This window comes from Aquarana catesbeiana, linkage group LG02 (assembly GCF_042186555.1).
Source record: "Aquarana catesbeiana isolate 2022-GZ linkage group LG02, ASM4218655v1, whole genome shotgun sequence".
NCBI classification, from domain to species: Eukaryota; Metazoa; Chordata; class Amphibia; order Anura; family Ranidae; genus Aquarana; species Aquarana catesbeiana.
This window is the reverse complement of record NC_133325.1, coordinates 96,349,695-96,374,677: the sequence shown is the minus strand read 5'-3', so window position 1 is coordinate 96,374,677 and position 24,983 is coordinate 96,349,695. Positions and strand designations below refer to the sequence as shown.

At 42.0% G+C, this 24,983-nt stretch overlaps 1 protein-coding gene across 2 annotated transcripts in view; it reads left to right on the top strand.

Moving 5' to 3' along the window:
• Positions 1-21,045, top strand: part of LOC141127078 (serine/threonine-protein kinase Nek3-like) — a 51,379-nt gene extending 30,334 nt beyond the window's left edge. For both annotated transcript variants that reach the window (XM_073613253.1, XM_073613254.1), the window contains 6 exons: positions 2,963-3,163; positions 12,132-12,222; positions 15,183-15,308; positions 16,907-17,041; positions 18,287-18,416; positions 18,854-21,045. In XM_073613253.1, the coding sequence (XP_073469354.1) occupies positions 2,963-3,163; positions 12,132-12,222; positions 15,183-15,308; positions 16,907-17,041; positions 18,287-18,416; positions 18,854-18,926 (756 nt within the window). In that variant the 3' untranslated portion in view covers positions 18,927-21,045. The remainder of the gene's footprint in view (positions 1-2,962; positions 3,164-12,131; positions 12,223-15,182; positions 15,309-16,906; positions 17,042-18,286; positions 18,417-18,853) is intronic.
• The last annotated feature ends 3,938 nt before the right edge of the window (positions 21,046-24,983 follow it).

Sequence of the window (24,983 nt, the reverse complement as noted above, 5' to 3'; positions counted from 1 at the left end):
ATGAAGTTTTTGTGCACTGCTATGGACCAACAACCAACCAAAACTAATGTACAAAACAAATACCAAAGAATAATATATCACCCTAAAAATACACACAAAAAAGCTGCAACCATTAGCAAGTGACCTCAACACTCTAAAACAAATAATGATAATAATAAAGGATCTATATATTAAAACCTTGTCCGACCAGCTGTGGATTTCGATGCAGGAGAGGAGAGTGGAACGTGAAATATATATACATACCATTAGACCTGCTGTGGTCTTTGTTTAAGGTGAGCTGCTAGGGCACACACCTGGTGAATGCCTGAATGGTGGGAGCAAATGTGTTTAAAAAAAAAAAGTGTCACTTTTATTCCTATTACAAGGAATGTAAACATCCCTTGCATGACAGGACCTCTTAAATATGAGATATGGGGTCAAAAAGACCTCATATCTCATATTTACACTAAAATGCAATAAACAAAAAATTTGGCATTAAAAAAAAAAAAATGGCCCTTTGAGAGCTATGGGCGGAAGGGACGTTTTGATGTTCCTTCCGCCCTGCATTGGTATGGAGATGGGTGAGGGCCATCTTCCCCTCAATCGTCTCCATACCACACACAGAAGAGGACCCGTTCGCCGCTGCCGACGGCTCCAGTAAGCGGCGGAGGGCACTGGAGAGCAGTGGGGGGGGGGGGGGGGGGATCTCCAGCTGCCGATAAAAATGATCTTGCGTCGAATCCGCCGCAGAGGCCACTATTATCAGAAACCAGAGCGCCCACTGAAGAGGATACCAGGGTTATGGCAGCTAGCTGCTGCCATAACAAAGATATCCCTCTTCAAACAGCCAACATATATCTGCATGCGGCGGTCCGGAAGTGGTTAATTGGGACTTATCTTATTATTTTTTATGTAAAATCAGATGAATATCTGCTTTTTATCTGAGTACTTTATTATGATTTCATATATTATCACATATTATTGCATATTCCTATTTTTTTTTTTTTTTAATTAGGGATAGTAATTCTTATATATTTGTCTATTTTTGCTGCAAAGCTTCTTGAACTAGTGCACTTTATCACTGTTTTTACATATTATCCTAAATTAACACATATCACTGCATTTTTTTTTTTTTTTTTAATTCATGCATATTTGTCTATTTTTTCTGCATATCTTCTTGAATTAGCGCACTTTATCACGGTTTCATATAATCGCTTATTATCGCATATTCCTGCATTATTTTTTCTATTTTTTTTTTTTATATTAGGAATAGTCATTCATGCATATTTTTATTTTTGCTGCATAGTTTCTTGAATTAGTGCGCTTTATCATTGTTTCACAACATTATCGCACATTATTGCATATTACTGCATTTTTGTCCCTTTTTTTTTTTGGCTGCATTGCTCCTTGACTTAGCACACTGTTTTTTTTTTTTTTTTATTATGCATTAAGCAAATACCTTGTATTAATCAATATTATCACATTCATTGTATCCATTATGTAACCTGCTTATTATCTGGCTTATGAGATGTGTATAGTGTCCTGTTTAAAAGGAAAATTTTGCAATCCCTAGTTTGTTCATTGAATGATTATTAACATATCATATAGTTACATATATAGTTACATAGTAGGTGAGGTTGAAAAAAGACACAAGTCCATCAAGTCCAACCTATGTGTGTGATATGTCAGTATTACATTGTATATCCCTGTATGTTGCGGTCATTCAGGTGCTTATCTAATAGTTTCTTGAAGCTATCGATGCTCCCCGCTGAGACCACCGCCTGTGGAAAGGAATTCCACATCCTTGCCGCTCTTACAGTAAAGAACCCTCTACGTAGTTTAAGGTTAAACCTCTTTTCTTCTAATTTTAATGAGTGGCCACGAGTCTTGTTAAACTCTCTTCTGCGAAAAAGTTTTATCCCTATTGTGGGGTCACCAGTACAGTATTTGTATATTGAAATCATATCCCCTCTCAAGCGTCTCTTCTCCAGAGAGAATAAGTTCAGTGCTCGCAACCTTTCCTCATAACTAAGATCCTCCAGACCCTTTATTAGCTTTGTTGCCCTTCTTTGTACTCGCTCCATTTCCAGTACATCCTTCCTGAGGACTGGTACCCAGAACTGGACAGCATACTCCAGGTGAAGCCGGACCAGAGCCTTGTAGAGCGGGAGAATTATCGTTTTATCTCTGGAATTGATCCACTTTTTAATGCATGCCAATATTCTGTTTGCTTTGTTAGCAGCAGCTTGGTATTGCATGCCATTGCTGAGCCTATCATCTACTAGGACCCCCAGGTCCTTTTCCATCCTAGATTCCCCCAGAGGTTCTCCCCCTAGTGTATAGATTGCATTCATATTTTTGCCACCCAAATGCATTATTTTACATTTTTCTACATTGAACCTCATTTGCCATGTAGTCGCCCACCCCATTAATTTGTTCAGATCTTTTTGCAAGGTTTCCACATCCTGCGGAGAAGTCATTGCCCTGCTTAGCTTAATATCGTCTCCAAATACAGAGATTGAACTGTTTATCCCATCCTCCAGGTCGTTTATGAACAAATTAAATAGGATTGGTCCCAGCACAGAACCCCCGGAGAACCCCACTACCCACCCCTGACCACTACGTGCACTCGCAGGCCACTCGCAGAACTACATAATACAGAACTACATAATAACCTCATAATACTTTTGGAGGAAATAAAAGCTTTTCTGTGAAAACAAATTTTCTCCATGGTTATGACACTCAGGGATTTGAATTTCTGTTTCTATATGTAACCTTTGCCTCCTGACAAAAAGCGAGATCTTTTTATTCTGCAGCAATCGTTGTCCTGTGATGGTTGGAACTAGATCTGAACAGCTTTCTTACTTTAGACACTTTGCTAAATTAGAGCAGCTTAGCAATGCATATTCAGCAACGGCACAGAGAGCCTACACCTTACTATATCTCATAAAATAATTATACACTCTTATTCTTTTCTTTCAAGTTCCAGGCAGGAAGTTGGAAAAATCTAATATTGAAGATATGCCATGGATCTTACATTCCACTTCCTTCACAATACTCCTATGAACTACGTAGTCTCATCAGACAGATGTTCCGTAAAGACCCACGTCAGCGGCCTTCAGCAAATACAATATTGACCAGAAGAGGTCTACTGAAAGTGGTCAAATCTGTTGTGGTTACACAGGTAAATTAATTACGATTAAAAATCCACTCCCACAAAACTCTCTTTATTTAGCTTTAGCTAGAGGTCAGCCATTACCATTCTATGTCTCCCCTTTTGAAGCTATTTCTCTGACTTCCTGTCCTGGTGACCTTTGTCAATGAAAGACAAAATTAGTTTAATCTCCCTAACAGGGACAAAGCCAAAATATATTATTTTTTAGTTTTTGGTAGATGTGGAAAAGGTACTTTAAAATACTTTAAACATTTTTATTGTTGTCCAGTACCTCTTTGAGGAGATTTCATGTCACTTCCTTTCCCTGTGACAGCAGGAAAAGACATATGGGAAGTGTTCACTAAGGCTAGAAGTCACAAACCTGACTGATATGTTTCTCTGTTTCCACTAAAGAGATTTACTGTGCATCCTGTCTTGGCAGGAAGTAAGGAATCTCCCCAGGGGGGATATAGATTGCAATAAAAATCTTACAGAGAACAACATAAACTTGCCATATGACTTACAACATGAAATGGACCTGAAGTGTACCCTGGTCTGCTGGTCAGTATACCAAATAAGGGGGCAAAAACATTCAGATAGGGGTGCAGTTTTTATTAGTTTAGTGTTATTCACTGCGCAAGCTTGGTGAATGCTCGTGCTATTTCTACCTGAGGATTCGGGATGTACCGGGCAAAGCAGGCAGACTTTCACCTGCCTAACCTCTTGATAATGTGATCTGGAACCCCATGTTGGGATGCGGCCGAGGCTGCTCCAATTCGGAATGAGTGACCGGAGTACTGACTGGGGTTGAGGTGTAGGTTGCGTATGTAGCGCTGGTAGATTTACAATCTACTGCAGATTAGGTAAATTTAGTAAATTGTGTGTTAGGAAGGTTAAAAGTTCGCCTCTGTTCCAGCTTGGCTGATGTTGTGTGTGCTTCCGTGCTGACCGGTGGGTGTCGCTGTTACCATTAGTCAGTGTTGGAAGGGCAACGTGTCAAAATGTATAGATGCTCCTCTGTCTCGGAGGCAAGCTCGGTGGTCCTCCGAGTTGCATTCTTGGCGAGAGTATTTATGGGACAGACGCCATGTTCTAGGGTTTTTCTACAGCCACCTACTGGCCCTCCTGGCCGACAGGTATGCGTTAAGGAGCTACCTCATGGTCCTCCGATCGCCCACAATGCTACGGTGCAGGGGGTGGGTCCAGAGGCTTGTCTGGGGCCTACCACCGCGGCCGAGGAATGGTCCTGAGCTGTCTGTCCTGTGTGACGAAGCTGGACAGCCGAGGAGATCCCAGGGGAGGACCCGTCTTGGAGAGATCACGCAGCGTGCTGGTCTATAGAGGGGCCTGGTGACTCGGCTGGAGGACGTATCCAAAAGAAGTAACCATACAGCATAGTGTCGCCGGTTTGGCTTAAAGGTTCAGGCACTGTGACTGACTGTTCACTACAGAAGATCTGATACATCCTGTGGCAGAGGATCGTGCAGATTTACCCCCCCAAGTAAGTCTGTGGCAGAGACTTTAGATTTGTGCTGCGTACTGGCTGCTAGACCAGTGAGAGAGGCCTATCCAGACGAGCAAAGAGTGTGTCCCATGAGGGGAACACATTCCACATAATTATTTGAGTTCTACCGGGACATTTGTCGCTAAGATTTTGCAAGAGGATATTTGAGTTTCTCCTGAGAGTTTCTTTTTCCGTCTCTTTCCTACTACTTCCTAATGTTTGACTGTTCAATAAAGCATTGAAAACGTACTCCAGTGTTGGTGCGTGTGTGATCCAGCAGTAAACTCAACGGAACCCCTAGATCCAGTGCCGGTGAAACAGAGGGAAGCAAAGTGAAGGTAACAGACCCATTTAAACCAGCAGCTCCACCGTGAGTTAGTGCTACACGTAGGAGGATCCTCATGTGCTTGATAAACTGGCACCCACTCAAGGGTTTGGTCGGAAAAGGTAGTAGGGGACTAGAGTTCGATTGCTTTGGTAGGAGTGACAATAGGCGGCCGAGTATGGTTACTGGACACCAGACATTGTTTATTTTGAAGAGATGGATGTCTACCCCGGAGCCTGATTGCTGGGTTTTGGATACTGCGAGGTGGAGAACGAAATGATCTTGATGTACTTGGCCGGCGGGACTACTACAGGTAAACTCGTTAGGCCGCAAAAAAACGTAGTAGGCTAGGTAGATGGCTGCTTGTATGACCAGGCTGGGCAGAGAGGACCAAATGGGGAACGAGAAAGGATAGTAGACATATCCCAAAAAATGGTACTCGTTATGGGCAGGCGCTTGGCATTGGGTATGGGCTGTTGTTTCTGAATGCCGCGCAGGATGGCTCAGATCGCATGGGTTGCAAACAAGGATGGTTTTGCGCGATCTCGTAAAGCCAGAAAGTGTTGGATGCCAGCTAAGTATAGTTGGATAGTGTTATGAGATTATGGCAATATGAGATGAAAGCCAGTATGTGCTTGGTGTCTGTTGACGTTGACGTTGTCGCGGAGCAGGATGCTAGGAATTTGCTGAATACGTTCCAAGCTGTGTGATAGGCTTTGAGCATGTTGTGGGATAAAGACTGATTGATAAGTTGGGTCGCACTGTGAAGATGCTGTTCTAGTCCAATATCAGCTGAGACCAAGGTGGGATAAGAGATGATGTTGGGTTGGCTCTGGATTTCTGCTGGAAAAATTAAATGAAGTTAAAACGGGACAGTGCGTCTGCTGCAAGATTGCACTTGCCCGGAATGAATGTGCAGTGGACATTAAACGGATGCTGTAGAGATAGTTGTACCAGCCTGCGTAGGAAGGACATAATAGGGAGCGACTTGGACCTGCCTTTATTAATAATATCGGGCGTGGCCTTGTTGTCGGTGGCGAAGGCCATAGTTTGTCCGGTCCAGATATAACCCCAGAGCTGAGCGGCTGCCACGATTGGGTATAGTTTAAACAGAGAGGAAAACCGGATAAACCCGGGGATTAGGAGTATCTCTGGACGCCATGGTCCCGTAAACTAATGGTGGCCAAAAATTGCAGCGAAGCCTCTGTCACTACCTGCGGTGATAGAGGCGATATTGATGGTATAAACATAGATATTCCGTTCCAACTAGTAAGGAACTCCTCCCACATTGACAGATCCACTAGTGCCGCAGCGTCCAAGCTAAGGATTTGATTGGGGTCCTGTGCCTGGGAGAGGAAGACCAGGAGGCGTGAAACAAAAGATCGACCCTGGGGAATGATCCTCATTGCGAAGTTGAGCATTTCTAAGAGGGATTGAAGCTGCTTCTTAGTACACCCCTGTGTACGGATGAAGTCTTGAAGAACTGACCTGATGCGGGTCAGTTTATTGAGGGGGAGGCTGGCCTGCATGGAGTGAGTGTCCAGGTTGACTCCAAGGAAGGTGATGGAGTGTGCTGGGCCTTCCACTTTGTGTTCTGCAATGGGTAAATTGAGATTCCCAAAGACGACTCTTAAATTATCGAGGTCTCCTGGGAGCACACCGGGCTGTTCGATTAGTAACAAGTCGTCCAGGTAATGGATGACTTTTTGGCACTGAGCTTGGTGCGACAGTATCCAGGTGAGGGACTGTACGAAAGTTTCGAAAAGCCAGGGGCTACTCTTAGAGCCAAAGGTCAGTTTGGTAGCAAAGTAGTATGATGCCTTCCATTTAATGCCGTGCCAGTACCAGAGGGACAGGTGGATGGGCAGAAGCTTAAAAGCATCCGAAATGTCAGCCTTAGAGAGCAAGGCGCCTGTGCCTACTTTGATAATGGCCTGAATCGCCATGTCTACTGAAGCATATTTCAGGGAGAATTCCTCTGAAGGAATTAGAGAATTCAGACTCAGAATGTGGGAAGAATGAGGCACAGACGGGTCGTACACCAAGCCAACTTTATTTAAGAACTTGCCCTTAACAAGCCCAATAGGGCTAACTCTCCAGGTGTTGAAAGGGGGCTGAGCGAAGGGGCCTATGATGAAGCCTCGTTCAAGTTCGGCCTGTAACAGCTGATCTATGTCCTGTTCGTCGGTGGCCGCTTAGCGGAGGTTCCCGCATTCGTGAGTCGTGTGGGGCAGTGAGATAAGGCCGGTATGAAATCCTGCTGTAAATGCTTGGATAAGGAAGGTGGCCAGAGAGGGAGTGGGGTGTGAGGTGAGGTAAAGCCCCAGCCATAGGACGTTTACTCGGCCTAGTCAGGACCTTTTCTGCTGCTTGATCTGGCATAGAGCTTTAGGATGTGCTCTATGACATATGATACAGACATGGAGCAACTGGCATTGGTTGAAATTGTATGAACCGTAATTAAAGTTATTGCAGATGGCTGCTCCCCCTACTGACTGAACGGAACATCAGAACTTTCCCACCTGGGGTGTCTGTACTGAGGCTGACAGGCCCTGAGCTGCACTGGAGGTGTAGGGGAGATCGAGGGGGCATCTGACTGCTGCACGAATTGGTGTGCCGCGATTGCAACTGACAATGAACCGGACTGTGGAGCATGGTATGAAATGAGACAAAAACAACTGAGACACGCCAGAATGAATCGGTGCGTTTCGGACAGTGTAGTATAGTGGACAGTATAGTGTAGTATAGTGGTCAGTGTAGTATAGTGGACAGTGTAGTTTGGTGGTCAGTGTAGTGTAGTATAGTGGTCAGTGTAGTGTAGTATAGTGGTCAGTGTAGTGTAGTATAGTGGTCAGTATAGTGTAGTGTAGTGGACAGTGTAGTGTAGTGGACAGTATAGTATAGTGGACAGTGTAGTATAGTGGACAGTATAGTGTAGTATGGTGGTCAGTGTAGTATGGTGGTCAGTGTAGTATGGTGGTCAGTGTAGTGTAGTATAGTGGACAGTGTAGTATGGTGGACAGTGTAGTATGGTGGTCAGTATAGTGGTTAGTGTAGTATAGTATACTGGTTAGTATAGTGGTCAGTATAGTGTAGTTTAGTATGGAGGTCAGTGTAGTGTAGTGGACAGTGTAGTATAGTGGTCAGTGTAGTGTAGTATAGCGGTCAGTATAGTGTAGTATAGTGGACAGTGTAGTGTAGTGGTTAGTGTAGTGGACAGTATAGTATAGTGGACAGTGTAGTTTGGTGGTCAGTGTAATGTAGTATAGTGGTCAGTGTAGTATAGTGGACAGTGTAGTATGGTGGTCAGTGTAGTGTAGTATAGTGGACAGTGTAGTGGTTAGTGTAGTGGACAGTATAGTATAGTGGTCAGTGTAGTGTAGTATAGTGGACAGTGTAGTGGTTAGTATAGTGGTCAGTGTAGTATAGTGGACAGTGTAGTATAGTGGTCAGTGTAGTGTAGTATAGTGGACAGTGTAGTGTAGTGGATAGTGTAGTGGATAGTATAGTGGACAGTGTAGTATATTGGACAGTATAGTGTAGTATAGTGGACAGTGTAGTATAGTGGACAGTGTAGTATAGTGGACAGTGTAGTATGGTGGTCAGTGTAGTGTAGTATAGTGGACAGTGTAGTATAGTGGACAGTGTAGTATAGTGGACAGTGTAGTATAGTGGTTAGTGTAGTATGGTGGTCAGTATAGTGTAGTATAGTGGTTAGTGTAGTATGGTGGTCAGTATAGTGGACAGTGTAGTATGGTGGTCAGTATAGTGGACAGTGTAGTGGCCAGTGTAGTGGTAAGTGTAATATAGTGGACAGTATAGTATAGTGGTCAGTGTAGTGGACAATGTAGTGTAGTGGTCAGTATAGGAATCAGGTAGGTCAGTACTATTGTATTTGAAGGGACTCAGGGATAGCTAAAAGTCCGCAGGTTGGGGGGGGGGGGCGCAAATTACTTGCCTTGCCCCAGGTGCTGACAACCCACGCTACGCCACTGCGTAGCGGGGTTTGGGCGACACAGGATATCTAGCAAATGGTGATGCTTGAAATTAAGAAATGACATACGAACCCTACCTGCGACAGTTGAGCAAGACACGATGTACGAAAACAGCGAACGGGGAACCAAAAGCCTCTGGAAGTTTCAAACACTTAACTCACGAACACCAATGAGTTGGAAGAGTCGACCTAGTGACGTAACAAATCGGGCACAGGAACCGAGGAGTGTGTGTTTGTGTGTGTATGTGTGTGTGTAAGAGTGAAAGGCCAACGGTCTTTGAAACAGAAGAGCTAGGGCAGAAACCTGTTCTTGATAGTGCAGAGAACGAATTGCTGGTCTAGACCCAGATGCAAGAAGCAGAAGATTCATACCATAGAGAAACTCCTGGGGTGGAAGCCCCAAGAATCACACCAATAAAAGAGTGCCTTGTGATGTGTACTTTTCTAGCTTTTAACATCATAGAATTCATGAACTCTCATGCCGCGTACACACGAGCAGACTTTTCGAAGGACTAGGTCCGACAGTCTTTCCGACGGACTTTGCAGCGTACGTCCGCCGGACTTTCAAACGAACGGACTTGGACACACACGATCACACCAAAGTCCGATGGATTTGTACGTGATGACGTACGACCGGACTAAAATAAGGAAGTTGATAGCCAGTACCCAATAGCTGCCCTAGCGTCGGTTTTAGTCCGTCTGATTAGCGTACAGACGAGCGGATTTTTCGACCGGACTCGAGTCCGTCGGAAAAATTTAAAGCGTTTCATTTCTAGGTCCGTCAAACTTTTGGGGGAAAATGTCCGCTGGAGCACACACACGATCGAATTATCCGACGGAGTCCGGTCCGCCAGACCAAATTTGCCATAAAGTCCGCTTGTGTGCACGCGGCATTAGAGGACCCTGTTCCTCAAAACCTTGGCTTTAACAGTCATGTTTTTAGAGCCAGTGAACTGAAAGCAGAATGGAAAATTAATCCTTGGGAAAGAAGATCTTGAAGATCCCACACCAGGTCAGTCTACCCCATCCAACTGGTCCAGTCCAAAGCAATGAGGATCACTAGAACACCCTCCATCTTGATCTTGCAAAGCAGATGAAGAAATTTTGGTGGAGGAAAGGCAGATATTTGTGTGTCCTGAACCAATGGAGCCACCAAAACATCTACTGCTTCCACCAGAGGATGTAGAAAAAATGATCCGCACTCCGGTTGTTGCTCTTAAAATTTCTTCATTTTACTGTATAGCCACAGTGAACAAATGCAGATTAAGTCAGTTGACGCGTTTCAGCCTATAAGGCCTTAGTCCTATGACTAAGGCCTTATAGGCTGAAATGCATCAACTGACTTATCTGTGTTTGTTCACTGTGGCTAATCAATAAAATGAAGACCTTTTAAGAGCAACAACCGGAATGCGGATCATTTTTTCTACATTACTCTACTCAGCCAGCAACTGTGGATCGAGCACCTGGGAGTTCTGCTATCTATGTGGTGTATGGGTAGGAGCACTGACTTTTCTGTTTATACTTCCACCAGAGGATCCCTATAACTGGAAACAAACCTTTCCAGTTTTTATTTTTTTTTTTACCTGGAAGCCAGGAGGTTCACATCTAACATCCCCCACCTGCAACACCTCTGGGTGTAGGGACCGCTCAGCTGGGTCCAAGCACTGCCAGTTGAGAAAATCTGACTGCTAATTGACTGTGCCAGGAATATAAATGGGTGACAAGGCTGGAACGTGAAGTTCTGCCCAGGACACAATGCGATCTACCTGCGAGACCCTGATGATTGATAAACACCACCACTGTGACAATGTTTTACTAAATCCAGATTAGATGACCCTCTAGTAAGCTGGTCTAGAGCTGCAGAGATAGCCAGATCATCCAAAGTTTTAGGATGTTGATTGGGAGACAAGACTCCTAATGATCAAGTCCTCTTCAAAGACAGGGTGCCTAGTACTCCTCCCCAACCGACAAGCTGGCATCCATTATGAGCATCCTTTTAATTAATCTACAGAACTTTGTTCCAGAAAGCCCAGTCTTTGCCTGTGTGTTCAATGGCAAGCTATGATCTTGCTCTAATGTACTTTTTGAGCAGCAAAGACGCAGTAAAAACCTCAGTCAAAAGAGGTGGAGAATCCAACCACAGGCAATGGAGCCAAAGAGGACTCGGCTACTCTCATAAAACTGGTAATGCGGATCGGATAACCTCAGCTGACTAGGATCATTGTAGATGGGCAGCAGAAATGGATTGAGGATTGACGTTCAATATGTCTCTTTGCAAGCAGGAGCAAAAGCAGGGAGATGCTTCCTCGATGCATCATAGCAGGATAGAGAGTACAGAGAGGTCACTTCCGATTCTCGGCCTGACTAGCCTACTCACTAAGTAAGTCTTTAGAGACAGGGCAAGTGCTTGAGGCATTGCCAGCAGCTCTGAACCTGGAAAGCACTCTGTAGTTAACTTTAACCAGAATAGAGCTCAGAACGTGCCCTACGAGAAACCCAGTGCCTGATGGTTGCTTTCAGGTGCTTTCTGCAATATCTAGTCCAGCAAGGTCCACACATGGTGCTCCAAAAGCAAAGACTGAAGCGAAAACATCCGCACTCCTTGGACATTGACAAAAACTGAGACATACTGATAGTAGGAAGGGATCTCCCCGGTTGGCCTACAGTTTTTATCTTTGCCACTCTGGCAGGTGGCAGTATAACTGAAAGATTAAAGGCTTCTGGTTTAACTCAATTGACGAAATAGAATTTTTTTTTTTTTACATACAGTATATTGACCCAGTATAACTGTGTATTCCCTTTGTCCAGTCGCAAAAGAGAAATTCATTTTACATGTTTTATGTCACCCAAAGTATATGAGCCTGCCTAGCTGATAGCAGCCAGCTAATTCAGTCAGTCACAAAACTGTGGATGGAGAAAATTTGTATTGCACAATGGAACCAACGGTCGAGGTCTGTTTTATGTGACACTGGAGGAAACATAAAATATACTGTACAGGCATCTACCCAGTTCACTAAACCTGTGATTAATCTGTCAATTGGTTTACAAATCTTTTTGAATCCAAACCATATGTGCAAAGATGAATGCTGTGGTAATGTAATGTAACATATGTAGATTGTATGTATTTGGTAAAATTCAGTTTTTTACAAGTGAATTTTTTATTACTACTCATTAGACAGATGACGAGTTGTTTGAAAACTTTCCACAAGATGAACTGGCTTCAGTCATCCAGCACATAAATGAACCATCAGCACCTCTGGAAGATGGTATAAACATATTTGTATATGTTATAGAATTTCAGTCTTACATGTGTACTCCTTTGTATTGTAAAAATGCATTGCTCATTGTTTCTCCTATTGTCTATTAGCTGTGTTGTATCTTTCAAGTAGTATGACTGGATCCCATGGTTTTCTTGTAGTTATTGCAAGGGTTAGAATTAAAAAAAATCTTATGTCATTTTAATTTGATTACTAGTGCTGATTCTTGTAATATTTAATTTTGTCTGTACAAAGCTGTATTCTGCAGTCTTCTTCCTTCTTCTTATTTATTTATTTATTTTTTATTAAAATAGCCAGTCTATTTAAAAGTGATAGTTTTGGGTACACATGATTTTTGTCAATACTGGATTATTTTCTAGTTTGGCTACTCTAGTAAGAATATTATCACGGTGAATGTCAGTAAGGGTGACAATAATTACAGCATGAGGCAAAAAGGAAAAAAAAAAAGGCATCCCATGTAGAAAGGAGATTGCAATTGGAAATAATAATAATAATAATAATTACAATACAAGGTAATATGGCAGAAAACATAGGGGCATAGCTTGCATGGTACAGCAAATATTCATCATTCTTATAGTTCCCACTCCACTGAGTATTATTGGGGACTCAAGTACTTCAAGTGGGGACTCAAGTGGATCTTCAAGTACCCCAACATTTTCCTCCCACCTACCCTTTAGTGCATAAGCTAACCTGCTCGCCGAAGGCATAAGTAACATATTATAGAATGTGGATATCAGTTTTTTGGGATCCGAGCTACATATTACAGCCACAAAGGGGTTCACTTAAAGTGGGGTGAAACCTGCTGAGAATTGTGTTCTAAAAGATAGCGGAAAAATAGTGAGGCCGGAAGTCCAAATTCATCTCTTAGCATATCGAATTGTTTTAGATCACCATTGGAGACCAAGTGGCATAGGTGATATACGCCCCTGGATCTCCATAGTTCCAAGTTCCCAGTCACCTTTGCATGTTCCAGCAACTCCTACTACAGTGCCCATGATTTTAATAATATTTAAAAACCCAATCACTGAAATCCTCATATGCCTGTTCAGTATGTTAATGTGATTTCAAACGTAATTTCCAATATATTTATGAATCTTCAGCTTTCATTAAAATAATGCCTGTTATCCTGCCATTAAAGTGTTATTAAACCCACAACAGTAAAATCAGTATGAGTATGCAATAAATCATGCTTGTTATACTAACTGTGAAACCTAAGGGGTTAATCTTGCGCATTGTGTAAAAAGGCTATTTGATTCTTTCTTCTCTGAACCTCCCCTTCTCCTACAGTCCCCAATCCATCTCCTGATGTTACAGAGCCTTGGAGGCACTCTGCACATGCTCAGTTTGGTGTGTACTGCTAGAGAGGTTTTTTTTATTTTTATTTCTTGGGATAGTGCATGTGATCAGCACAGGGCCAGTCAGTACTATCCAGACAAAGTCAGGGATCATGCAGCCTCATAGGACAGTCACAGAAGAATGAAAATTCCTTCTACAAGCATTAACCAGCGCTTCGCTGGACACTGATAGAAGTCACAAGACTGCTTTTATACTGCAGATGAGAATAGGTATTTAGTAGTTTATATTTACTAAAGTAATTGAGTTTCCATGTTCTGTGTACTGTGGGAGACCAGATATAGTGAACGCAGAGGATATCAAAATGTTCACTCTCCTGCGCCGTGTGGCAAGTCCCAACGTGTTATCAGACTGTTATCTTGACATGTTAATATATGTGGCTAATGCACACCTCGCTGCCTTCCAAAGACTGGAGGCGTCCAAATGAACTGAAAGCATAGAACGACACAGAGGGCACATAGACCTAGCGCATTATCCTCAATACATGTTTTATTTAATAAAAATGGAGGTGAATTTACTCACAAACCAGTACTTTTGTCATAGCATTATCATAAAATCATCCACTTAAATCCATATGCAAAAATCCACTTGTAGTCGAGGAACAAGGAAGCTATATACAGCAGCACTAAACAGAGAAAGCACTGATCCTGACTGAAAAGTTCCTTGTCAACACTAATAGACATCTAAACAAGGCTCTGAAGAAGAGGGAAACCTTTAAACGTGTTAGCCGATGTGACTGCAAGTGTTGTGGATTTTGGCATATGGATTTAAGCGGATGACTGTATAATAATGCTATGACACAAGTACTGGTTTGTGAGTATATTCTCCTCCATTTTTAATAAAAAAAATATGTATTGAGGATAATGTACTAGGCCTATGCGCCCTCTGTGTTCTTCTATGCTTATAGTGAACGCAGGGTCCTGGGTTTAGTAACACTTTAAGAGCAAGTTCATATCAGCAACCATGGTAAAAGTATGGCTGCTGGTGTGTGCTGGGAGGTCGGTGCTCTGTCCTTTCCTCTAACTTGTGCCATGCATGGTCACTCTTTCACATGGGCTCCTAATGAAGACAGCATTAATCAAGCATGGTCCACTGGTGTTAGAACATCCTCTCCAAGAAATGTCATGAACATGAAGCCATCACTGGATTGCATGACAACAGGAAATGGCTTTTATTTTATTTATTTTTTATTTATAAATGGTGGTTGTTTAGTGCATAGTGCTTTAGCCAACTAGTTCTTATTCAATTAGAGTTTACATTTACTTTAGTGTTCATTCACTCTGGTGTATCGATCTATACACCTGTGCGAAGGATCTGTCTTCACCCGCGTGGGATGCACAAGTGTTCCATGCGGACCCGTGCAGGCACCTATGTAGGTGACTGAAGACGGCTCCTTCATACTGGCATACAGCTTGGTTGGCTCGTGTGAATGAGTGATACTGGACAAAATGTAGACACAGATAGTGAAAATTCTGGAACGGTATGGATAATATGATGGAACGGTATTGTGACAAAACAAATATGCAGTGTATGTATACATTATGCATGTGTGTGTATGTAGATATTATAAATACATACATTCTGTTTTCATTCAGCCCAGCCCTACAAAGCTCCTTGTTCAAGAAGGCAACAGTGGAAGAAGGAACCCACAGACACCGTTGTAAATGTTCTGAAGGATGCCACCAGCCTCACATCTAGCATAGAGTCTAACAGAAGTGTGGGTGAGTGGGCTAGTCATAAAATGATTTGTAACATAACCCCTATACACAGCACAACTTTGTACTACTGGGCAGAAGACCTGATTTTTCTCTGCTATGGTTAAGTTACCTTTACGGGTCTTGTCCCCCCCTCAGCCTGTGATTGGAGAGTAAAAGGAGGAGCAGCACACCTAAAAGCTAATGTCTCTGTTAATCTGCTGTCTCCTCCTATCAGCATGTTCCTTGTTAGCACCTAAGCACTGCAGTACAACTAACTGGCTCCTTGAGCTACTTCTTCCTCTCCCAATTTGAGCTCTGCTGTACAATGGGTTTCAAGAGGCTGTTACCAGATTCAGGTACTAACATTACTGACATTTAAAAACATAACAACAACAAATACAAAGAATAGAAAGCGGTGAATGGATCCTAATGATCACATCGGCCACATCCCTAAATGCAACTGCATAAAGAAGTGGTATTTCCCCATGGACTATAGTTATAAAAAGTGTAAAAACTGCGCTATAAATCATCTATCCCTAAAAAAAAATAAACAAATAAATGAACAGTGAGCAGCAATTATTTTCTGTAACACAATCACAAAGAGTAAATAAAGAACATTTTAAATCGCGCTAAATGATAAATGTAAAGTCCATAAATGAATCTATATGGATTAAGTTCATCTGTGTAAAGTTGACCACAAACAATGTAATAATGAATCAATAGCAGTGTCCATCATCCATCACCAAAAAACTGCAGTAAATCCAGCACCAGCTGTAGAAACTGTTTACCAGCTCCTGTGACTCCCTTTATTATAAGGGGTCAAGGTATGCCTGTGGCTTAAAACCCAGCCGGGGCCTTTTTCCTCATCTCCGGGCTTCTCCAAACTTCCGATATCCCTCAGTAAGTTGGATCATAGTTAGGTACCAAAAAGAGATCAAAGGCTCCACATAGTGTAAAATCCTTGGTGGGTTTATTAAGTATGAAAAGTAACACTCACAGCAATACGTAAAAAAACCACCTTAGGTTCTGTGCCGGCTGACACACCAAAACTTAACAAACCTGTCCGTCGGGACACAAGAGAGATGGTTACGTCAGCACGTCGCTCTGCTCTATGCGTTTCGTCACAAATGACGTCGTTCTGGGGCAGAAGACCTGATTTTTCTCTGCTGTGAGTGTTCCTTTTTATACTTAATAAACCCACCAAGATTTTACACTATGTGGAGCCTTTGAAGTATAACAAAGCTTTAAATACAAATACAGAGCTGTATTAATTTTTGTTATTTATATCTGCCTGGAATTCAGCTTTAAATTTTGTGCAGTCCTCCCAGAGTGTTGACATGTATGAAGAGGTTGGTGGGTTGTGTTATTTTATTACCGCCTTGAAGCTTCAAGTGTCTTTATCTGCTCATGTGTGGCATTTCTTAGCAGATGCCTGCTTCTAGAGTCAGCCCTTTCATAGATTTTGCAGCAACAACCACCCATCATCGCAACAGAAAAAAAATAGGTACAGCTAAAATAACACAACCTATTTTTCACAAAGTGGTCATAATTGGTATTTTTTTATCCTTTCAATCTTGTACTATTTCCTTAACTCATTGCTGTGTTCTTGGTCCTGTATGTAGGAGGCAATGTTATCAATTATAAACTGAAGGAGCAGAGAAAAAAGTGGAAAAAGGAGACACCTGAATCATTGCTTAATATCCTAAATAACGCTGACCTCACCACAGCATTTAAAACATACACCATCTATAGGGCAAGTAAGTATAATACCAACTGATATTGTATTGTGGACCCATTTTCACATATTTTGCTCTTAAAGAGTAACTGACTATATACACATTAATCGAATTATCATCATTATTATACACATTATAGCATTGTCAGGTTGCTGAATGTCAGATTCACTGCTTTATACAGTAACTATATTATTATGGGTCAGCTGATTTAAAGAGTTTCTAAAGGTAGAAAGTTTTTTTTTTGCAGGGTAAAATCTTTGTGTGCAGCTCTCAGCTTCCCCTTAAACTTACCTGAGCCAGATCTCAGTCCAGTGTTCTGCCCAAGAGCAGCGTCCCTCTCCGCTCTCTCCCTCCTTATTGGCTCAGAGACAGTAATGAGAGCCGTTGGCTCCTGCTGCTGTAAATCACAGCTAGAGAGGAAAGAGCAGGGGCAGAGCCGAGCATAGCAAGCAGGGGGCACTCGACAGGGTGGAGTAGCCAGAAGCACTAAGAAGAGGAGGATCAGGGCTGCTCTGTGCAAAACCGTTGGCTTATGATTGGGAAATCATAAACAGACGAACTGTTTATGACAAATTGTTTACTGTGCTAAAAGGAAGCAGTGAGTGTGCTCTTAGTATAGAAATCTAGGCCCCTAAGGACATATATGTGTGCGTTAAAGTGGAACTTTAGTCAAAAAAATTAAGCCCTGGTAGATCACTTCATAGATCACTTCATGGTGGCCCTTTTTGCAGGTATAGTTATGTGAAACGTTAAAAATAAGTGCCTATACTGTTTAAAATCCAGTAATACACTGTCTCATCCTGCCCTGCACGTGCTCAGTTGCACTGTGCAGGAAAATCAGAGCCACTAGAGGCCTTATGTGCTGACAGCCTAAATATTTACTGCTGCTTAGGGGCTCTGGGCTCCAGCAAAATGGCAGCTTCCAGCAAGAAGAAACAGGAGCAGTGCTGGAGGAAATTACACACACTACAGCACACACTGATTTTGGTAGCATAATTGTTAATTTGGAATGTTTGTTCCTTGCCAAAGAACATTCTTTTTTGTCAAATTGTTATGGGCAAAGTTCTGCTTTATAGCTCACCATCCCAGCTGTCACAGATATACAGTACATGGACAGCAAGAGGTTAAACAGCTTACCCAAGCACCTGTATTCTCTAGTCTATAGGTCAGTTAGGACATAAAACAAATGATTATTCATGAGTACTTTCGATCTTTCTATGGTCATCATCAAACTATCCTCTAAGATGTTTTGTCTTTGTACAATAGAACCTTCAGAAGAATGTCTGAAGGGACCACTTAGCACTGACGTTCGAGGACCAGATGCCACAGACAGCAGAGAGGAGGAGATTGCCATAGATCCTGAAAGATTGCAGTCAAGATCTGATGATGAAGACACGTAAGTTATGAATGCTCTCTAAAGACTAAGATCATTGCTTTTTGAGATTACACCATGCAGAATCAGTGATATTCATTAACCCATGGCATCCAGTCAAAAATAGTTATCGTTGCAATAACGCTTTAGGCAGCGAAGCAAGAATTAGAATGAAACATCTAACATCAATAAAGATCAACACTGGCAGCATCTATATTAACACACTAACAGGTCCTCTTAAAGGTAAATTGAGTGAACTGTCTGACTTTAGAACAGTTGTCATATTTTTTGGATAGTGTTAGCAGTCAACTAATGGACTCTACTTTTTTGATTTACTTTTTAAGTGCAATTTTAAATTACAGGTGCTCTATAATCTTAATCTAGGATTTATAACTTTAGCATAATATATTTTAAGTATAAATTCAGAGATGACTGATGTTCTTTTATTCTTCAATCTATAGAGACTTTGAGGAAGAGGATATGGACACAGATTGGCTATCAGAGCTGAAAAGGGTGATGGAGGTTCAATCTTAAAGAGCATCTACAAAAGTAGTAAAGACATTCTGTGGAGTAGGACTGGGCGATAGACACGGCACTTGTTTATTCCAATGATGAAGGTTTTAGTTTGGTATACACAATAACTATATCTCTGCTATGTACATTTCCCCAAAATTGCTGCAGGTACAGAAAAATACATATTGAGTTGCCAGTATTCCATTGTGCTTGTTACTTTCATAGTGCCTTTGCTGGACTGAAATCCCAACCAGCATTGCAAGCTCTACCTGCTGAACTACAGAACACTACCTATCCCTCAACCCTTTCTGCCTCTCTCCACCTGCATGCATTGATTTATGTCCCATCAAAACAATGCTGCTACTTTGACTCTCAGAAGCTGACCCACACAGTGTGTGTAGGGAAAGCGCTCGACGTATGTACAGTAGTTCTGGGGACAACAGAAACTGAACTTCTGCCAGCTGCCCCTGCAGGAATCTTACAGATCTGGTGATGATATCATAGAAAATAATAAAAGCCATTTTACACTACAGGAACAAGGTAAATGAAAAAAAAATAATGCTGGTACATGATCTACAAGAATAAAGGGAGGTTTGGGGTTACATTTGTGTAATGCCTAGACATAAACTTCAAGGATAACTTCTCTTATCTTGCGTGCTTGTTTGGCTTGATGTCTATCAAGTAACAATTACTGTAGATGTGGAAGAGCTAGCTGTGACAGACTTGGTGAACCTAACCAAACCTAAAAACTACAGTGCTACTTGTGGGACAAGCAATGCTCTGTCAATAGTCCCTATATTGCCTGTACTTAAGATCCAAGGGGCTCCACAGGGACTCCTCTCAACTGGTCCAGCAGTATAATGAGCAGCATCACAAAGAGAGGCATGGACCAAAGTTCCACTAGATTTAGTTGGTATTTGCAGAACACTTGAAGGCATCTGTGGGTTTCTCCATTTTTATTTACATTTTCAGTTTAGTCACTTTACAGTACTGGAAAATATACTCTAAGCAGTATTTGAGGTAAATCTTAACATTAACCTTCCAAGGTTATATAAAACTGTCACTACTGAAGGGCATACCAATCCTCATATTGTGTTCTGGGGAGCACATTGTTTGACACATGGCATGCTGCTTTCCTCTTGTCACTAAAGCCAGCCATAGATTGTAACGATATCACGTACTGGACACACGACAAGCTGTAGCTAGTGGCCATGTTGTTTGAGAATCTTAGGGCAGCCATGACCGCTTGGCTAACAGATTAACATTACAGAAAAATCTGAACTCCCTCCCTCCTTTCTTATATGCAGGAATCATAGGTTTATCCTTCAAAGGAGGTGTTATCTCAACAGAGAAAGCAGAACCAGACTAGGTCTGTAAAAACAGCTAATGTTGGCCTGGCAGGATGTCCAGGCCTATCGTAAAACTGTCAGCCTCTCAATTCAGAGAAACAGCATATACCAGTCGTAAATACTTTAGTCCACATAAAGCTTAAACAGTGGAATAGTATGAAATTTCAGCATGTTTCATAACTTCCAAAGTAATAATAGCACAGCCATAATATGGCCAAATTTAGATCCTCAGATAAATTGTAACGTTTCAAGTCCAGACAATCCTATATCAGGTCATATGGGAAACCACTGGTACCCCTTATTCTTCCTAGATAAACTAGACATTGGAGACATGGCACAACAATAATATGAACAATAATATGGATATTTGCAGTCTGTAAATACTATAGATGCAGAGATATGAATATGTATCACAAAGTGTACCTGGGACATGGTCATGAGTGTAGACACCTCCTAGCAACCAGCCCCTAAATAAGATGACCAGGCGATTGGTCGCTGTCAACACCCCTTTGATCTGACAGAAAAGAGGAGAAGCCAAGACGATTGTCAGTTCTCCTTTTACCATCCAAGCAGGAACATCTGCCAAGTTTGAGAACCGATTACCCAGATCATCGTTTGAACTCTGATCAACCCTCGGACATTAATTGCAAGTGTTCTTCCTCCCCAATTCTACCTTATTTCTTGGTGGCTGTAGATTGTTTTTATCTTTTAGAAACATCTTTTTTCTGTAAATGTTTATTTTCACCAACTTTGACCTTTTAATAATAAACCCTTATGTTGAAAAGTGTTAACCTTGTCTCCAAAGCTCTTAATGCAAGCTATAAATGAACCTGCCACTTGAAGAGCGCTACTGTTGTAGAGTAAGGCCTCTGAGCAGACCTGTCTGTTGTAGCAGTGTGTGTTGCAGACGCTTATTCTAAACTCATAATTGGTATTGCTAAAATTACGAGTCTCCCCCGGCTCGGTCTTTTAAAACGGGGGGTGGTGGCAGTTAAAGGGTTAATTGCGTAATTAGCCCAGTGACAATCGCTCTCAGGCTGTTGGCACCTAGATTGGGGTCCCACAAGCTCGAAAATATTTGTGCTGGGCGCAGCTGAGAGTGGCATTGTTGCGTAAGTGACAGCGTGGTGTGAGGTTGGCCGGTCCTTCGTCGCAAGTTAGCGAGGAGGGCAGGGATCTGACACCCGCATTCATCACATAGATGACATGATTTTCTTTGATTACCCCATCAACACAGTCATTGTTGATGGAGAAATCCCTCTTGCGGAGCTATTGTGTTCTCCCGACGAGGGGGGCACAGGGAGCTATCCCTGCTGGAAGAACAGTGATTATTGCTAGTGGCTACAAAAGCTGGCAATAATCGTATCTTGAAAATTCAACATGCTGGTTGTACAATCAGCCTACCCATACATGGTTTTGAATTGAACTATCTATGGCCAGCTTAAGGAATTAAATGCTGGCAGGACATGATAAAGCGTAAAGTTTACTAGTGGCTGGTGGCCCAGATACCTTCTTTGTATTCCTTACATCTACAGCAGAATCTGAATTGAGGAGCTTCAAACTGGACAACTCATAGGACATTTTTTGCTCTATTCTATAACGTGCTTTTATTTAAAATTTTTAACTTCTTTTTGAATACTTAGACTTTGTTTTAAGGCCTCCTTCACACAAGCACACTGATCTGTATATTCATGTAAAGGGTTGTGTGGGATACATGAATGTTCCATGCAGCCATATGCAGGTAGCTTGTTGAAATCAATGACAGGTGGCCAGATACATGGACCTGCATGGATTTCCAAGTACATCCAGGAGTATACATTTGTGCCAGTCTGATGCATGGATCAGAATGCAATGTGATCTGTGGAGGTCCATGCAGCCGCCCGCCTGTCATTGATTTGAACAGGTTGCCTGCATGTGGCTGTATGGAACACCAATGTGAATGAGGCCTAAAGATAACAATAAAATAGACCGTTATGTGTAGGGCTACAGTCACACAAATATTTGCAAGATCAAATGTCCTGTAATGTAAATTTCCTGGCATTTTCAAACACCTGGGGAAGCAGCAGGTGGTGCAAACATCTGGCCAGAGAAGTAAATGACTGTGTGCACTTGTATTCGTGCAAGCACTCATGATGTACGTGAAACATTCACGTTTGGGAAATACATCGTACATGCATGCTCAGGCAAATGCAAATGCAAAAGGAAGATGCTTATATAATTACAAATGCATATAGTCATTCACCTTTATAACCAGTTGTACGCACCACCTATGGCTCCCCAGGTGCTTGAAAACGCTGGAAATGTTGCGCTACAGGCAGAGCTGGTGCAAGGATTTTTGACACCCTAGACGAAACCTAATTTTGCTGCCCCCCACTGACTCCATCCCCTTTGCCCTGCCCATGTATACTCCACCTTTTTAACGAAGTGCCCATCAAATGCAGCCTCACCAGCTCCCATCAGTGCAGCCTACCAGTGCCCATCAATGAAGGTTTGCTTGCTTCCATTCATTCGGGAGTCGTGACACAGTCCTCCGCCGCCGCCGTGCCTCTGACACTATGTGCGAACGGAGCGGTGACAGACTGTTGATGCTGAGACTTAGTTACTTTCTGCAGAGAGAATAGAGTAGGAACACCAGTGGCCGGGCGCCCTAGGCAGCACTGCGCCCTAGGTGGCTGCCTAGTTTACCTAGTGGTAGAGCCGGCCCTGGCTACAGGACATCTGTGTCTGCAAATGGCCATGTGCCTGAACCCTAAGGTGTTCCTTCTTGTCAAATGAAGCCTTTTCAATTTGAATGCAGTGTTCAAAAGCATGTATTCAATTGCAAAACGCAATGTTTGACAAAATTAAGGCTGTGATTGATCTGCTTTGCCTGCGTTTCAAACATACCTCAAAAAATGCAAAGCAGGTCAAACACAGCCTCTGAACTGTCACCTACACAGCTCCAGTAAAGTAAAAAAAATGTGATGCCCTGTGTTTCAAACTCCTCTCTGCATACATCCTTATGGTGTCTTTTTTCACAGTACATGTCCTAGCCTTGGAACAACAAAAAACATAGAAATGCTGTTACAGTAGCCATGATTTCATTGTTATTTTAAAATACTTCGACTTATTACATTTTTTGTTTGTTTTTACTGTTTTCTATATAGACTATAGTTAATAGCAAGGATTCTGAAAAAGTATCAGTTGTGTTAACGAAAAGTTGCATGCTGTCCATTTTTCATAGAAACCTGTTATCCATCAGCCTTATGTTTCACGCTCTATTAAACCCTATTTTGTAGAAATAAAATGTGTTTTTTTAAAAAGTGTTTATTTTTTGTTAACAGTAGAAGTTAAAATAAAGTTATTCCCAAGGCTTAAAAGGCAAACCGTTATATACACAGCTGAATTATGCATATGTGGATTGTCTTATCTTGTAAAGAAATTGTAATTCTGTCCAGTCCTTTTTGTGATTCACACACCTGACAGAAGCACTGCCAGGAAGGTGATGCCACTTTCTGTGTTAGTTTTAAAGAATACAGCGGTGATACCGTTCTGCATGCACTTTGCTGACGGAAGGGGCAGCAACACAATGCTACTTCCTACTGTCAGTGTGTTTACTGTCTGCACATGTGCAGCACAGCCTGATTGGCTAGCATTGCTGTTCCTTCTTCCCAGGAGGCTTATATTGAGACTCATTCAGGTAATTTTACTAGTTAAATGTGAACATAAATTTAAATATTATAAAGAAATACACTACTATATTAAATTGTGTTTTTTGTATTGGCCTTGAGTTCAGCTTTAGGTTATTAATATAGAATTCTAATATACTTTGCCAGTATCCTGCAATCCAGATTTCTTTTTATTTTCTTTCTAATATGTGTTTATTGAAACGTATACAAAAAACACTTATGCCCCGTACACACGGTCGGACACTGATCGGACATTCCGACAACAAAATCCATGGATTTTTTCCGACGAATGTTGGCTCAAACTTGTCTTGCATACAGACGGTCACACAAAGTTGTCGGAAAATCCGATCGTTCTGAACGCGGTGACCTAAAACACGTACGTCGGGACTATAAACGGGGCAGTAGCCAATAGCTTTCGTCTCTTAATTTATTCTGAGCATGCGTGGCACTTTGTGCTTCGGATTTGTGTACACACGATCGGAATTTCCGACAACGGATTTTGTTGTCGGAAAATGTTATAGCCTGCTCTCAAACTTCGTGTGTCGTAAATTCCGATGGAAAATGTGTGATGGAGCCCACACACGGTCGGAATTTCCGACAACACGTTCCGATCGCACATTTTCCGTCGGAAAATCTGACCGTGTGTACGGGGCATTAGAGATACTTCCATATCATGTGGTATAACATTTGGATATAGAAAAAAATAAAACAGCTGTAAAAAGACGTAATAACAGTTGACGTCAACAGGATTAAATGTTGGTAAAGTAGATACCCATAATACGGTTGCAAGAAGAAATCGCAGACATGAGTAATACAGCTGCATAAATCTAATAGCAGTCATCTCAGTTAAGTTTCAATTTGAAGACAAAGTATAGGAAAGAGGGAAAGGTGAAAAAAAGAAGGAGTGAAAGGGGAAGAAGTGGGTAAGTAGCTACAGGGAGAGAGAAGGGGGAAGGGGGGGTTAAGCGCCATGCTCAAGAACAAGATCCCAACTATGTGCATGAGATATATTTACCAATCATTAATAAGCATTAATAGCCATAGAGTTATTATGGCCTTGC